General features: G+C 46.8%; 1 protein-coding gene across 1 annotated transcript in view; it reads left to right on the top strand.

The window, feature by feature from the left end:
• The window catches only part of pknox2 (pbx/knotted 1 homeobox 2), a 66,073-nt gene that overhangs the window by 23,035 nt on the left and 27,133 nt on the right, over positions 1-15,905 (top strand). The window contains exons 2-4 of the mRNA XM_049017170.1: positions 7,686-7,757; positions 12,121-12,229; positions 14,535-14,671. Of these exons, the coding sequence (XP_048873127.1) occupies positions 12,143-12,229; positions 14,535-14,671 (224 nt within the window). The 5' untranslated portion in view covers positions 7,686-7,757; positions 12,121-12,142. The remainder of the gene's footprint in view (positions 1-7,685; positions 7,758-12,120; positions 12,230-14,534; positions 14,672-15,905) is intronic.

Here is a 15,905-nt window from a genome sequence, read left to right as displayed (position 1 = left end):
TTAAGCCAATAGGAAGGATGGTGTCATTCAAAAGGGGCCTTGTATAGCCAGCCTCGGGTTACGTGTCCGGACACCATAAGCTGCTGTCCCCTTTAAGAGGCCCGTCCTCCCTGTCTGGGAGTCCAGCTCGGCTCCTCTCCGGCATGCCGCAGCCACGCGCTTGCTCCCTCGCTCTCGGAAAGACGAGTCCCGAACCACCGGCCCCGGGCCCCAGGCCCCGGAGTAACAGCTGTACTGCAGCTGCCGGTGACTCCTGCTGGGGGAGACCGGCGTGGCCCGCCAGGGTCGGAGCTGTGGTATGTCGGTTTCCGTAGCAACCGGCGGTGGGCCTGTACTCCCAGAACAATCCCGCTACTCAGACTGGGACACTCCAAGCTGAGCTCAACGCGGGGGAATGTGGTACTCTCCAGTACTGGGGGGGGGGGGAGTCGGCTATGGTGAAAGAACATAGAGAGAGAAAGCTGGGGCACGTGGGGGGGGGGAGAGGTCGACTTGTGCCTGACAAAACAGCGGTTGTCATGTTAACCCCCCCCTCCCAGGTGGCTCCCCCCACCTCCCTTCCCCCCACGGGGAAGCCTCTCAAGTCGGCCTTATCTCCAGCCTCCAGATCTCGCGGCCAACGTTTTAGGGATGGTGTCTGCCTTAGCGGCCTCCTCTTCCCTATTTCCTGCTCTGTTGTGCTCCGCCTTTATGCCCCGGCGTTCCAGCGTCGCTCCACACGATGAGCGACAAATAGCTGAAACCCGGGTTCTGAGTGGCCCGAGTCATACAATGAATCCCTTCAATAAACACAGTGAGTCTGGTGAGTCAGATTGTTCTTAAGTGCAATATTCAGCACCTTTATTTTAAATGTGTTTCAGTAACTGATAGCGACTGTAAGTGAAAATCATGTGTATAAATCACTCATCGAGAAACCAGTGATTTTTCACAGATTTCCAGCATATCTGTTACATTCTAACGCAAATAGTAAAAATAACAGCTGAAGCAAGCGGCTAACTTTCCTGTTATCAAAATATTTATCGAATAGATTTTAGATTACTTCAATCATAAATTATAGTATGTTGGAAGTAGTGTTTATAATTTTTTCATAAACTTAAATACTAACCACTTTTGTGCTTTGAGTTTTATTTAATACCACATATCATGTTGCCAAAAAATGAATGATGTCAGACATGGTCGGGCAGCATTGTGATGTGGGTGCGGATTAGTGCGTAACACTCAACATTTAACATTGAGCCCCCCCCCCCCCCAAGAAAAACAGATGGAGTAAATTAGCGACAAATCAAACTGCTGGTTCACGTAGAAACATTTTTCCCAACGGTCCATCCTGTTTAGTCCTGAAATGTAACAAACCGCAAAATGCTTTACAAGGCCGATGGCAGAGATGTAATAAAATTTTATTAAACTAACGAGGCGAACCGCAGTAACGGGGGGCAGCGGCCCGGCCACCAGGGGGCGGAGTCGAGTGCGGAACTTGGAGGTTCGGATTTCCTGTGCTTTAGACAGCGCAAGTGTGGAATGACCACCGTTAGACGCTTGTGCAGGTACTCTGGCCAAACGGTATGAGAGACAGACTTGGGGTGGGGGTGGGGGGGGGGCGCACAATGGGTTTCCATGGCAACAGGATTCCAGTGAAAAGGTCACAGTCAGAGGCAGATTCAGGAAGGCACAAGAGGATTATTGGGGGATTTGGCAAGGAGTAAAATCATTTCATTCCCCTTTTATTTTCTGATGAGAGTGTGAACGACGACGACGCAGGACTCGTTTAAATAGAGCAATCGCATCGCTCTAAACGGCAAGGACCCCACTTTATTGTTATTGCTGTTTTTCTCCCTCCCCCTTTTGAAGTCGGTTTGAAAAGGGTACGAGCGGGAGCCACCGCGCCGGCGCTCGGCTTTGTGCCTGCCGCTGATACGGCGCCGGCTTCGCCCTCAAACCCTCGCCTCCTCGCTCCCCCCCCCTCCCTCTCAAAGTCAGTTTAATTAAGTCGGTCTCTCTGGCATGGCTGGCAGAGATAATTGGAGTGGGTTTGGATGCCATCCCCCCCCCCCGCCGTCCTCTCCACGTCCCCCCTTTCTTTTTTTTCCCAAATGGAAATCACGGACTAACCCTTGTACCTGTTTTGCATCCCATGCAACTCTTGTGGCAAAAAAAAAAAAATACTGAAAGTCGGAAGAGAGAAAATGAAGATGCTGCAGATTGACCAAAGGTATCCCTCTGCTTGTCATGATGTCAGGGTCGCGTGCCTGCGATCGGAAGCTCGCTCCTTCACATCTCGTGGTTGGCAGTTTGACTGCACTGTTGAGCAAGGGCCCTAACCCCCAATAGTCTGACCTTGTCTTTTCAGTTGTACGTCGCTTTGGATTCATTTGCGAAATATATGTCAGTATTGCTGAGACCAGCTTGTTTGAGTATACAGATGAAGGAAATGTCTTCCAGTCTACTGTATTGCTGTTGGATGGTCACAAATAGCTGTGGTGAAGCTTAATGAGTTTACAGTGATACGTGGGAGGAATCAGGCTTTATATGTCGGAAAAGCATGAATACATGCCATTTACCCTGGTGAGGGTCACGGAGAGAGGGTCTGGAGTCTATCCCAGGCAGCACAGGACTGGGGTACATCCTGAATGGGATGCTAGTCCATTACAGGGCATATACTACTGACAGGGAAACTAATTAGCCTAACTGCATGTCTCTACACTACGGGAGGTAACCAGATTAGTCACACAACACAAGGAGAACATGTGAACTCCACACACAGAGAGCAGAGGTGGGATTCAAACCCACAACTCTGGGAGTGTGAGGCCCTCTGAGCCACTATACTGCCTCTAGCATGAATTCCAGGGCCGGTGAGCATGAAATCACACGGTGATATCACAGCTACAATCTCGCTGACACTGTGCACAAATACATACGTTGATAAACCCCTCCAACTTATATGACAGGTCCTACATGCACATAGACAAATAAAATACAAAGGCATAATACAGAAACTCACAACCATCCCCCCCCGGACCAGCACACAAATTATAGATGGAAGCACGCTAGGCACACACACGCAATAAAAAACTGGCATGCTGTCTACAATCCAATAAATCTATGACATCTCGCACTGCAAACAGATGCAAGGCCAGCCTACGCTACTGGCCGAGGACCCTCCCCGACCCCATCTCTGGCATGAACGGCATGGGTGTAGGGGCTACATGTGCTGATCCGCATTAGCTGACGGACACTTTGAGTCGGGAAACGTGCCCTGCGGACTGGCAGGTGCGCCTGATCGGAGGGCTGGAAAACAGAAGGACGGCGGCCTGCCGTCCATCGCAAAGTGCGGGAAAGAGGCGGCAGTGGGGCAGCAGACAGCAAAGGCGAGTTCAGCACTTTGCTTTTCACAATGGGAGCAGGTACGCCTGACACAGATGGGTTTGCAGTAAAAGCAGACAGTCTCCCATCACTCAGTCACCATAATTTGACAATCTCATAGACTCTGAGCCTAGATTATACAGAGTGGGCCAAAAAAAAAAGTACTCGTAGTCTGTTAAAGGGAGAATTGCTAAGGGAAAATTATTAAGAAAACAAACATAAACAAAAGGAAGTATATAAACAAAAACTTTCATCAACTTTCATCAAAGACAAAAGTTTGGTTTTCATCCCCGTTGTCGGCATATGAATAAAGCTGAAGATGCCATAGACCGACATGCGTTTGCAATCCGACACGTCAGGTTTGATCCACCTTAATTTAGACGTATCTCAGTTCATATCAGAGCAAAACAGAGGCGATGTTCTGCTGGGGACAATAATAGGAAGGTTATTGATTTTTTTTCATGCTGCCTTTTTTGAGCTTGATGGTTGTGCCCAGTGTGGATGTGGAGTCACACTTGGCAGCTTTCTGAGTGCTATGGGAGGTGGGACTTGTACATGCCAGCACCCCCCCCCCCCCCCCAATCAATCAGGGTCCCGGCACTCTGCTGAAAAGGGGTCCGGCGGGCCACCCATCCAGCCAGCCACTCTGGGGAGAGCTGATGTTCTCTGCAGTCTAATCTGGTCCAGATGTGCCGTCGGGAGAGGACTGGGGCGGGGGGGGTGGAGGGGGTATGGAGTGAATGGGGGGAGTCTGGCTCCAGACCCTCCACTGGCCCACGTGCCTCAGCAGGCCCTCAGAAAGAAGGGCAGCCGGGTCGGCAGTTAGGAGGGAAGAGCCGAACAGGAAGTGGATCAGGGGACTAAATTCGCTGATGCGAATTCTGGAGACCTAGCAGTGCATCTGAGATTTCAGGGCATCTTTATGAGCTGCATGGCCGCTTCACTGGACTTTCTGGCGCGTGAAAGACACAAATCACCATTTTAATTTCACCCAAGAGATTCTGGCATCACGTCGAAGTAGGAACAGTGCTGAGAGATTAGCCACTGCGCTACCTGTCTCCAGGCTCGCCCTGACCAAGTCTGCCGCGGATATCCAGCCTGGGTCACCCTCGTTCCCCCGTCTTACTCCGGATCTCCATTCACCTACCCCTCCGCTCTCCTCCCTCTGGCATTTCGGAGAAAATTTAATATTGGATTGTTTGGTGTTTCCGAGCCTTTTATTCGACTCGAGTCTCCCCTTAACGCAAAGACAAACACCAGCTGCCAGAGCCAAGAACAGCAAACACCAGCACCAGGTTCATTATTCCGCTTTTCATCTAGGGGTCTGTTAGACTTTTTATTGTCTATTTTCTTCCTTTCTTTTTTTGTTTTCTGTCCCTGTCTGTTTTGTATTATCAACAGCTCTCCTGGCATTTATAACTGCCACCACCCAGGAGCCCTACCCGGCAATAACGACGAGAGCAATTACCTCTTTGTTTGAGGAAGTCACGCAGGGGCTTCTGGGTAGTGATATCGTAATTAAACAGCCTGCCGGGAGTGGCTGGCTGCTTACGAAGGAGCAGCACTCATCAATTCATTTGTTTGTTTACTACGGTAGGGTCCCGGCTTTCGTTTTCGGCCACGGAAATTAAAAAATAAATAAAATTCCGTCAGTAAAAACGAGGGAGCGAAAGGGAAATGGCACACCTCCTTTTTGGGTTAACAGCCTACTCTCTAGGTCCTGGCATCTTGCTGAAATCTGCCTATAAAAAGTCAGCATGTAAATATAAAATGTAGGCAGTGTCTTCCGGTACTGGGACACTCGTTATGAGATGCTCTGACATCACCGCTTTCATTTAATATTGGAGCATTTGGTGTCCTTTCACTGTGGATCACTCTGCTCCTTACTGCAGAGGGAGAAACATGTTATTTTTAATACTTCAGCACAATGCTATTTTCTTTTTTGTGAGCTGAAAGGTACCAGCGTGCACTGCAAACGTAAGTCACCCACAAACTTGAGCACTGAGGTGGATTTTCGGCCTTTAGTCCCGGTGCATTTCCGGAACAGCTTGTGCCGGGTGATCAGTTTGCCACATTTTGCTTTGGCTGGTACTCGCCCCCCCCCCCCACCCCATCCTGGGGTTTCCTCCGGGTACTTCGGTTTCCCCCCACAGTCCAAAAACATGCAGAGGCTAATTGGAGTTGCTAAATTGTCCGTAGGTGTGCCTGTGTGAGTGGATGGTGTGTGAGTGTGCCCTGCGATGGGCTGGCCCCCCATCCTGGGTTGTTCCCTGCCTCGTGCCCATTGCTTCCGGGATAGGCTCCGGACCCCCCGCGACCCAGTAGGATAAGCAGTTTGGAAAATGGATGGATGGATGGTACTTCCCCAAGGTTAAAAACAAGGGCGTGGCCATGGGTGAACACACCCCCACCCCCCACATTTGACAACTACTGTCGCAACCCCCACCCACCTAACTGACAACTGCCAACAAGTGAACAGTGACGCTCACCCAACATACCCAAACGACCACCCCAGTTTGGCAGCCTGGTAATGCCACTGGTTAAAATAAACCCATTATCTCTCAGGCTACAGCCACACATCCACCTCTGGCCTCTACTCTTTGCAGCGAGAGTGGCTGAGTTCCTCCCCCTGCCCCTTTCCCTCCACCTGACATGAGTCCTGCTCACCCTTTGCCCCCAACCACTCCCGACCCCACCCTCTCTTCCCTTCTGGCATTCTGGGTGCGCCACGTTCCTCCTCTCGCCACGTGGACGCTCGCCGCCACCCCCCGCCCCATTTCTCGGAGGAGTTGTGAGAGGTTATTCCCTCAAAGGAAGATAAAGAGGGGATCCGTTTAAAAAGCAAGCAGATATAAGCGGAGATAAAGCTCTGACTTCCCCGCCGTATCTCTGGGGAGCTACAGAGGCACGGAGGAAGCGATTTGACAGTGAACTTTGGAGGATTCGCCCGTTCCTCTCCGCGGCTCGCGAGCTTCCAATTTCTCGATTTTCCGATTTTTATCAGCAGAGCGAAAACATTTCAGCGGCGAGTCGGCAGCGGGCGATGATACCGGCGCTGGCTACTCCCATCGAGATAACCGCCGCGGCTGACACGTGGCGTACATATTTCTGAAACATTACTATTATTTCTCGTTCTGCTTGCATGTGGAATCTTAAGCTCTGACCCCTACTACACATGCCTCACCCCCCATGTCACATTCTGCCACAACCAGACAAACGGGCTCCAATTAAATCGCCTGGTTGTAATTAAACATTTTTTCCCGAGACGTAAAAGTTTATTTGCATACGATCCATAAGCCTCCTGATAATTATGAAATTAATTGCGTAGTTCTGGTAGTCCGATTAGGCCTAACCTTTGTTTTACCAAAACCTTTAATCTAATTAAAAATAATAATAAAAACCTGTGATAAAATGAAAGTGACATTTAGACGCTATGGAAACAGTTACCGGTTCATATTGTGTTTGCTCATTCATGAAGCCTGCGCTTGTTTGTAGTCTAGACAAAACGCATCAGGTATGTTTGTGGATGATTAGCTGGTGTCCTCCCTCCATTTCTGTCTGCTACTAGTGTTTGTTCAAGTAAGAAAAAAGGCCGCCCTATATCGGCTAGTGGTTTGAGGAAGGTGGACCGTGGATCTCCTGCCGCTGTAGGATAATGAGCCGGACTGGGACAGGGAGACAGCGCTTGCTGAGCTCTCGCCCCTGGGCCACCACCCCGACCTCACCGCCTCCGGCTCTGATATAGACGCTTCCCTTTTGTTAGTGTTCCTCGCAACGAGCAAGCACTTGTGCCCCCAACACACACACACACACACACCCTCCCCACGTGCTAAACCATCTCGGGAATAAAAATGACGGGTCTACAGGCAAGAGCTGCCCAGAATGACTGACTTATGTACCTTTGGCACAGTGAGAACAACACTGAGGAGTGTTGTTCATTTCATATTCGGGTTATTCATAAAATATAATAACTTCAGCCAATATGGATGTGAGGAAGCAGTCAAGATTTGGGAAGTGAATGTAATATATGTTATATATGAATAATATAATGTAATAAGATACAGAATATTGCATATACTTAAAATATTTTCTATGCAATTGTATTAAACAAAATATTATTCATAATATTATTCATAATAAAATCGACAATAATAATAGTCAATATATTTTGAATATGGTACTTCTTTTTATCTCGTAAATAAAATCATAAAACGAAACAACCTAAACAGATGTCTATGCGCGTATTTTAAGTCCACATGCAGAAAACATTTGGGTTGTGTTTCGCTGCAGTAAAACATCAATCTGCCGTATCTCTCGCTACCCAGGCACCACCTGTTTCCATTTTGTGTCGAACCTGCACGATCGCTGTCCCGGAGTACTGCGGCTCCCCATGCAAAGTAAGGAGATACTTCTGTTGCACTTTCGCTACGCTGCCGACTTCTTAAAGAGCACACTGTTATTTTTTTTTTTTACAAGGCATTAAAAAGTCACCTTTTGCTTGAAAGTTATTTAATTTGGTTTATTGAAATTTGTGTTGATGAGATGAAACGTTAACCAAAGCACCCCCTTGGAACTGAATATTTTATAAAGCAGCTGTAGTTCTGTGTTTGTGTATGTTTTGCTTTTCCGTTTTTGGATTCCTGTGCGGCAGTTCCTTGTGTTTACTGAGGAGGGCGAGAGAGAGGGAGGCCGTCGAGTTAGGAAGATGCTGTATTGCTCTGGCTGCAGGATAACCTCTCGTCCTACATTACCAGGTGGCCAAGTGCCCTGGTCAGAGGTTGTGTCGGGGATTGTTGATGTTGATTTTTACCTTGTAAAGTGTCTGACCTGGCTGATAGTCCAGTCATGTGAGAACACTCTGAAGCCTGACAGTCAAGATTTTACAACATTTGACAACAGGCGCGCAAAGACAAGTCAATAACACATTTTCATCAGAATAAACCCAAATACTTACAATCCATAGACATTGAGACGTTAATAACACTTATCCCTTTATCCCTTGGGATAAAATCCGGGTGAATTTTCCTTTATGTAAGATTAAAATACCATCATAGTTAATTAGGTTACAGTCTCGATGAAATGATAACTTGTGAAAACTGTTTGACAACTGAATTACAGCATGTCGTAACTGCCTTAGTTAACAGGAATCCTTTTTTAAACATCCCAAATGACACAAATTTGTCATTTATCCCCACATGCCATCTACCTTTTGTTGGCATACTGCAGAAATATTTGTTACATTTAGAAGACTGTCAGTGGAATTTGGTGTTTTGATGTAGCTAGAAATTAGCTTTTTGATAATAAAAACATTTGACATTTTTCCTATTAGTTGTACAGTTGGTATTTTCCCCATTAAAAGTGCATCACAAAAGTGCTTTCCAAATCACAGGACAGTCCTCCCCAAGAGACTTCTTTGAGATGAGTTTTACCATCTCAATGTGGAATGATGTGACAACAATAATGGCAAGATGTTTAAAAGGACAAGGAGCACCAACATATTTTAATGTTTACTGACCATTCTGTCCTACATTGGTAGACTTGCAGGTCATTTGTTTTTTGTTTACTAATTTGTCTACTGTTTTGATGTGACACTGGAAAGGATGCATCTTTAAATTTCATTGCTGTGAAAACAACAATGACAATAAACCATCGGAATCTGAATCATGATCATCATGTCGCGTACAATATCTCCAGATCTCAGGATCTTCTCATTGAGAGGTCTAACTGTCAGGATCTTTTCATTGAGAGGTTTAGCTGTCAGGATCTTCTCACCGAGAGGTCCCACTCTCAGGATCTGCCCACTGAGAAGTTCGGCCTTCAGGATCTGCTCATTGAAAGGTCCAGTGCATTTGCAGCTAAATGGGAAATGCTTTGCGTCTCTGCAGAGCTGCCTGGGTGTGGCAGCTCACCTGGGAGTGAGGCTGCTGAGGCCCATGAAAATACCGAGCAATAATTGGAATCACTTTATCTTTAGTCCCATCAATTAATGTGTAATTTTCCATTTAATTACCAACGCACACTCACGGATTTGCAATTAAAACGAGGGCCGATTAGATAGAAGATGCCTTTCAACTGCAGACAGTATGGAATGAGCAATCAGTACACAAATCGCATGCATAAACTCTTCAATTTGTGTGATTTGAAATCAGCTTGTGAAATCAAATATGCCGCAAGCCTGACTGTAGTGCAAACTTTCAGGTATTTCTGAGAATTCCGAGCTGGAGTGTTGGGAAGAAGACGGCATTCCGCTGATAGAATCAGTGATACGGTTACCTTGATGCTGTTTTCGCGGTCCTAAAATAGATAGTCATTTTTCTTGGACACCCCCAGCCTTTTCCACGAGCCACTGCCAAGCACTGGGATGAGCTCAGTGGTGAGGAACGCCTCCAGTCTGTGGGGGAAGGCCGTATCTTCTGCTTACTTCCTGTTTCTCGGGGTGCTGGAGCCTTCAGCCATGGAGGCAGTGGGGGCTTCTCCTGGCTCCCGCCCCAGAACTTGGTGAGAGTGTAATGGGTCATTGTCTCCTCAGGTGGTTGACGTTGGCTCAACCCTCAAAAGAGGCTGAGGTGGAGAGCTCTTCCCTCTGTAGCCAGGAAGGCACATAGCTCCTTGCTGAAAACTGGGGCGGTTCCTCAAAACACATCACTGAGCAACATTAGCGGGCTTCTTGTGCCAAATACCAGCAACGGTCCCCATATACCCAAATTTCCTTAAGTGATTCACATGGCTTTGTCTGACATTGGACATTCACCGTAACCACAAGAGCCAAGAACACAAAGGGCATGCCTCTCCATGTGTGACTGACTCGAGAGAAGTGTCAAAGGATTTGACCCAAGAAACCAGCATTTCCGAGGAGAAGTGTAACATGCGTGTGTGTCAGCTGTTCCAAATCAGATCCAAACAAAGGTGGGGGCCCAGTAGGCCAGATTTTTATCTCCTTGGGGTTCATCCTTCAGGTCAGATGAGGCAGTTTTGAAGCTTCATACTCTCCATGCCGCCGAGTTAATAAGGTTCTGTCAGAGGGGTGGTAGGGCTGTAATTCTGAGCAGGAAAATGAAGCCATGCAAATTTATGAGGAGAATATTTCAGCTATGATTACTGTCTCGTACAAGGTAAATCTGTCTTTATTGAAAAAGTAACCCTGGAGTAAATCCACCAGTCTGATCTCAATTGTCTGTGGAGGACAGAGCTAAATAGTTGATTAATTTAATTTTACTGCTCAGAATGAGATGAGAGCAAAACAGAACAGACGAGTGGAATGAGTTCTTCGAAGGAGAAAGGTGTAACATATACATGATGCTCTTTTTGAATCAATCTATTGTGTAGTCAGCAAGCGATGTGAATATACAGTACTCAAAATTAAGTCATTTTTGGAAAACTTGGGTTATAAAATCGCAAGAATCGCTCAATAGTATTTGAATCTTAAATACCATTAGAACATCACATGGTTTCCTCAAGAGACCTTAAGATGGTTGATTTATCTGTGAATAAGGTATAGGAGGGTTTGCTTCAAGAAGATTGACTATGTTATCTAGCCAAGAAGGGTATCCTATCAATCAGGGGCCTGTGCGTGTGGGAGAAAGTGAACTTGTGTTAGTAGGATGGTAGGCATCCTGTAAATTGAGGATTTACACAAGCTATCATGTGTAATGGTATAGACACATCACTATTTGAAGTCAGCAGTTGTGAGAAGGTCAGTAGTTGTCAGTTTTTGTGTGTATGGACAAATAATGGACAGATAAAGTCTACATGGACAGGTCAAAAATTGGGGGGTTTGTTCTCCATAGACTCAACAGAGAGGTCGCTATATTGGGAAGGAATGCGCACACAGGCCAGTAAAAGGGGAAAGGTGGCATAAAAACTGACGGAAGGATGGTGCACTAGGGTGTGGAGACAACTGGTGCTCTCCGGTGAGAGTGACGTCCATGTGGATTACTCTGTGTGTCTGCTGTCTGCCCTGGACTCCCAGGACGCTGAGTCTGGGCCAATTATGGGCGAGTGTGCCACAACCTACTGGGAGCTCTCTGCTCTACAGAATGTCAATTAGCCGAATGACAACAGCTTTAATAAGGCCGTGATTCGCTGTGCCGTGTAATCACCCAGTCGCCTGCCGACGGAACACCCTGTTTGGGGTGTTAGCCTGCAGGGAGCTGTTTGCATCTTAGAGACTGTGTAGTCACTGTATGCAAATATACCTGTGTTGGTTAGCAATCCATGCTCAAACTCATCATTCCGGTCCTTTTAAATAACTGTTTTTGAGGTGTTGTCAGTTTACAGGGAATCTTATGGATTCTCCTTACACAGCTACAGAGTAATTATCAGTTATTATTTCTTAATAATTTGTGTAAAGGTGCAATTTCTAAATGCACATTAGTTGAGAAAGCTGATTTTTTTTCTATGAATATGATGGGAAGATGGGGAATGCCAAGTTCAGTTCCAGCAGGCTTGTCTTTGCTCATTATTACATCACAGCAACACCTGGTGGTGGGTCTTGAAATTGCTCAGGGGGAGATAGATCTTACTGACTTTCATGATCAGAACATCTGGGGACATTTTAAGTGCAAATGAACCACATTTGTTCCTTGACTGTTATCACCAAAAAGATGACAGGCCCAATAAAATTTTACTCTGTTTGTACAAATGTGAAATAGAGGATTTCAATCTATACTAAATGAGGATTTTGTGGATATACAGTACATTTTAGCTGAAAGCATGAAAAAAAAAAATCAAATAATTGTGAAATTGTTTTATCTCCCTCAGGGTCTCAATGTGAAGCTATCCCATGATGCAACATGCGTCCCCAGCACCAGCACTGACAATGATGGCCACACAGAGCGTTCCTCCACCATCGTACCAGGAGAGCCAACAGGTGAGGGTTCGCAGAGATTTCTGGATGGCTGATCAGTTGAACCTGATGGTGTGATTTTGTCCTCATGCATACAGTTCTGCTCGCTGCGGCCATTGTGCCGAACACTCCTGAGACAATCAGAGAGAACGCCCACGTCTTCACAAAAGCAGGACCTCACATCGGGTATCTTATTTGCCTTTCCCCGAAGCGACAAGGGGAAGGAAGTTCTGGAATGTGTCCACAAAGAGCTGTGTGGGGCGTGTTGCCGTAGCTTCCTTTGTCTCTGACAATGGACAATCGGGACGGCTTCTGAAGCTGAGGACAGGAGCCACGCAGGGGTGCCATGACACCCGGTGCGCCTGTTTTTAGCACCTCCCGTTATCCTGCCTTCCTGCTGCAGGAAGTGGGGGGAGAAGGGAGGGGAAGGGGGGAGAAAGGAGGGGAGGGTGGGAGAGAAGGTGCCTCAGATCAACCACCCCCCCCCCCCCTCCCATCCGTACAACCGTCTCCTTCCGCTCTGGGGATTAGTGCCGCGGAGAGAATCCTGAGCTGCAGGAATATAACAAATGCAGATGAGAGCTAGTTAAGTATGAAGAAGCTAATTTATTTCCCATTTGGAGTCGGGATTAAGACTTGAAGCTTCCTCCTCAGACAGGAATGGGGTGTAGTGTTGGGGGGGGAGGGGGCTTGATTCCAAAGGCTAATCACAAATGAGAGAGAGAGAGAGCAGAGGGAGAGAGAGATACATTGCTAAAGGAGTAATATCATGTGCCATCAAATAGAGTGAAGGTCTTCTACATAGGGAATAGAGAGACTCAGACAGGGCCTTTCAGGTTGCCAAGACGAATAAGGCAAGTGTTGTTCTGAGTAGGACAGGAAGCTGGAAGCTTGAATTTAGGGACTGTGTCCCTTCTAATGTGAACCACCCTCAAATATGCAGACGGAACTCCGATCCGTTCCAGTCCATTATGGCTGCAGACCCTTGGTGAAAAGATAAGCATATTAAAAGAAGGTGCAGGGCAGATCCGCTGCGTTCTCTTTGACATGTTGCGGCCAGACAACTGGCCAGTATGGGCAGGCGTTTATTTATTGGGTTGTCATGGGTGTCAAAGTAAATATTACCAAATAGCTACACCCATATGTTAAGTCAGGTCGGGGGGATTATCCAAATCAAATGTCAGTGAGAAGTCTTTGAAAAAAGTAAGAAACATACACACACACACACACACACACACACACACACACACACACACACACACATATATATATATATATAATCTTTGGTGGACTTATTCTTCGAATGAAAATATGAGTCATTTTCTGAAAAAATTATTCCATTCACCAGCTGTTCCTTCGCTTCTTCTCAAAAGATAAGACCGAAATGAATTACTCACACCAGAGTACACATTCTCCCTCTCCAGTTACAATGAAGTTTCTTAATCTCCAAAAACGCAGAGGTGACGGGCAGTGAGGGTATTGGTGGGGTGGAAGTAGAAGTCCGATAAGATTTCTAGGATGAGAGCAGAACATGGGGATGTTGTCCCCTAAATGGAGGTAACTGCGGAGGGATACGTTTTCCCTTTTAGCAGTCACAGGCTGACAGAACATCCACGGGAAAAACCACACTTGATTTCCACAGCGAGTGCCATGATTGCAGAATTTTTCTATTTAGCCAGATTTCCAGCACCCTCCTGAATTGAAATGCCCATCCTAACATTACAGTTTCATTTTTTAAAAATTTTTAAGTAGTCAAGTAATTTACATTCTCATTACACTTATTTATTTTACAATTTTATCCAAAGTAATATATAATTGAGAACACGGGGTTAGCCAGGCTCTGGAGCAGGGGTACAACTAGAGATTTTGGGACCCATGAAAGCATATCATACTGGGACCCCAACCCAGACCAATTCAATTATGTTCCACATTTTTTTTTTGTGACAGGGGGCCCTTGAATCGTCCCCTCTACAGCTCCTCTGCCCTGGAGGAGGGGTCTTGCTCAAGGACCAAATCTGGACTTATGTAGAGGTTAACCTGGGCCTCAGAATTATTTTTTCTGGTTGCTAAAGCAATATTTTATGCTGCTGGTAGAGCCTCAAAAATGAGTTTAGCCCAGGGGCCCCCGCCCCCTGGCTTCAACCCTGTCAAGGACCCAGTGGTGATTTGAACCAGTAACCTAATGTCAGGGTTCATCAAGCCCTATTAAATAATGCATTTCAAACAGTGTAGGAAATGAAAAGTCTTGCATGCTACAGAGGAAGGTGGGCTGGGTGGATGGAGTGAGATTTGCTGACCAACACCCCCCCCGCATCATTTCACACCCTAGATGACGGGCACCACGCAACAGAACTCTAAGACCCAGCCGGTCCACCTCCCAGCATCGTCTGGGGCAGTGGCCACCCCAGTCAGTGTGACACTGGACCCGCAGGCTCAGCTGGAATCAGACAAGCGAGCCGTTTACAGGTAAGGAGGCAGGTCTTCCTGCTGTGAGTGTGACGCTTTTCCTGCGACAGCTCATGCCATCGCTTTGTCTTCCTTTACTGGAGGTGTGTTTTCAAGCCAAAATCCAAGCTTGGAAGATTCAATGTCCAGTTGACTTTGACCTAAAGGAGCCACTTCCCTTCTCAGTACTGGTAGGGAATGTAAATGGTCAGCTTTTCTACTACTAAAACATGGACATACAGGTAAATGAAGGGAGATACAACTCCAGACAACCTCCAGGAGCCTGACGGTTTGTGGATGGATAAAATACCTCGTTAATGAATCAGCCAGTGCAGGAGGCAAAGGCACTGTTTGGTTCATTTGGTGATTAATTTTTGCAAGGGTGTGTGTCCCTGTGCTATAACTAGTTCATCCCCATTTTGCTGCATGTATAAAAAAAGCTATGGAGGGACTTCTGCATTTTCCTCGCCTCTGTTGGCCCTCTGCGGTTTTGCTGTTATCCCCCCCCCCTCCATTCTGTTGTACCTCGTGGTTTCCCTCCACACACCCCCACCCCTTCCCCCCTTCCCACTTCACACCTCGAGGCAAACGGTGTGAAGGCCTTGCCAAGCCTGGGGCTGAATTTCTAAGCTCCTCTGAGATACCAGCCTCTCTTTGATGTCGGCTGCCAGCCTAAGGGTGGCCGTAGGCGGTGAAAAGCACAGACTCAGCCCTTACGTGCTGTGCCGCTTTCAGCTGCCGCCTGCTTCCAAACCGTCCGTGCACTTCCTAGCAGTGAGGGAAGATAAAATAAAAATGAGCCTTTTCAAAGGTTTTTTTTCGTTTTCATTGCTCGTGACACATCTAAATGTTGGGAGTATCCAGAAGGCAGGCTGACGGTCTTCACCATTTTAAGCATCACTTGCAACTTGAAAATAACGGGAGACACGTGGAAATTCGCATTATGCAAGCATTAAACGCCATATTAAGGTGTCCAAATACAGTGCCCCCAAAAGCACGATGTTCAGTAATTATTTCACCGCGAGATATAGGAACATAAGGGGATCGGTTGCTGTGAAACAGCAAGTTCCAGAAGGTAGGTGTATGGAACGCACCAGGTGAAATTTTTCTAGAAGACAAATATGTACTGCTTGCCCATCTTTGCTTTTCCTAATTCAGACTTGATGCCCGCTAATCGATTTTCGAGGATGGTGTGAGCGTCCAAGTTGTCATTGGAGAAATATCTTATTATTTGGCAGTTTAAATTTTACGCAAA

The sequence above is a fragment of the Brienomyrus brachyistius genome, chromosome 6, assembly GCF_023856365.1.
Source record: "Brienomyrus brachyistius isolate T26 chromosome 6, BBRACH_0.4, whole genome shotgun sequence".
Lineage (NCBI taxonomy): Eukaryota > Metazoa > Chordata > Actinopteri > Osteoglossiformes > Mormyridae > Brienomyrus > Brienomyrus brachyistius.
The sequence above is the reverse complement of the archived record's forward strand: the minus strand, read 5'-3'. Positions and strand labels throughout refer to the sequence as shown.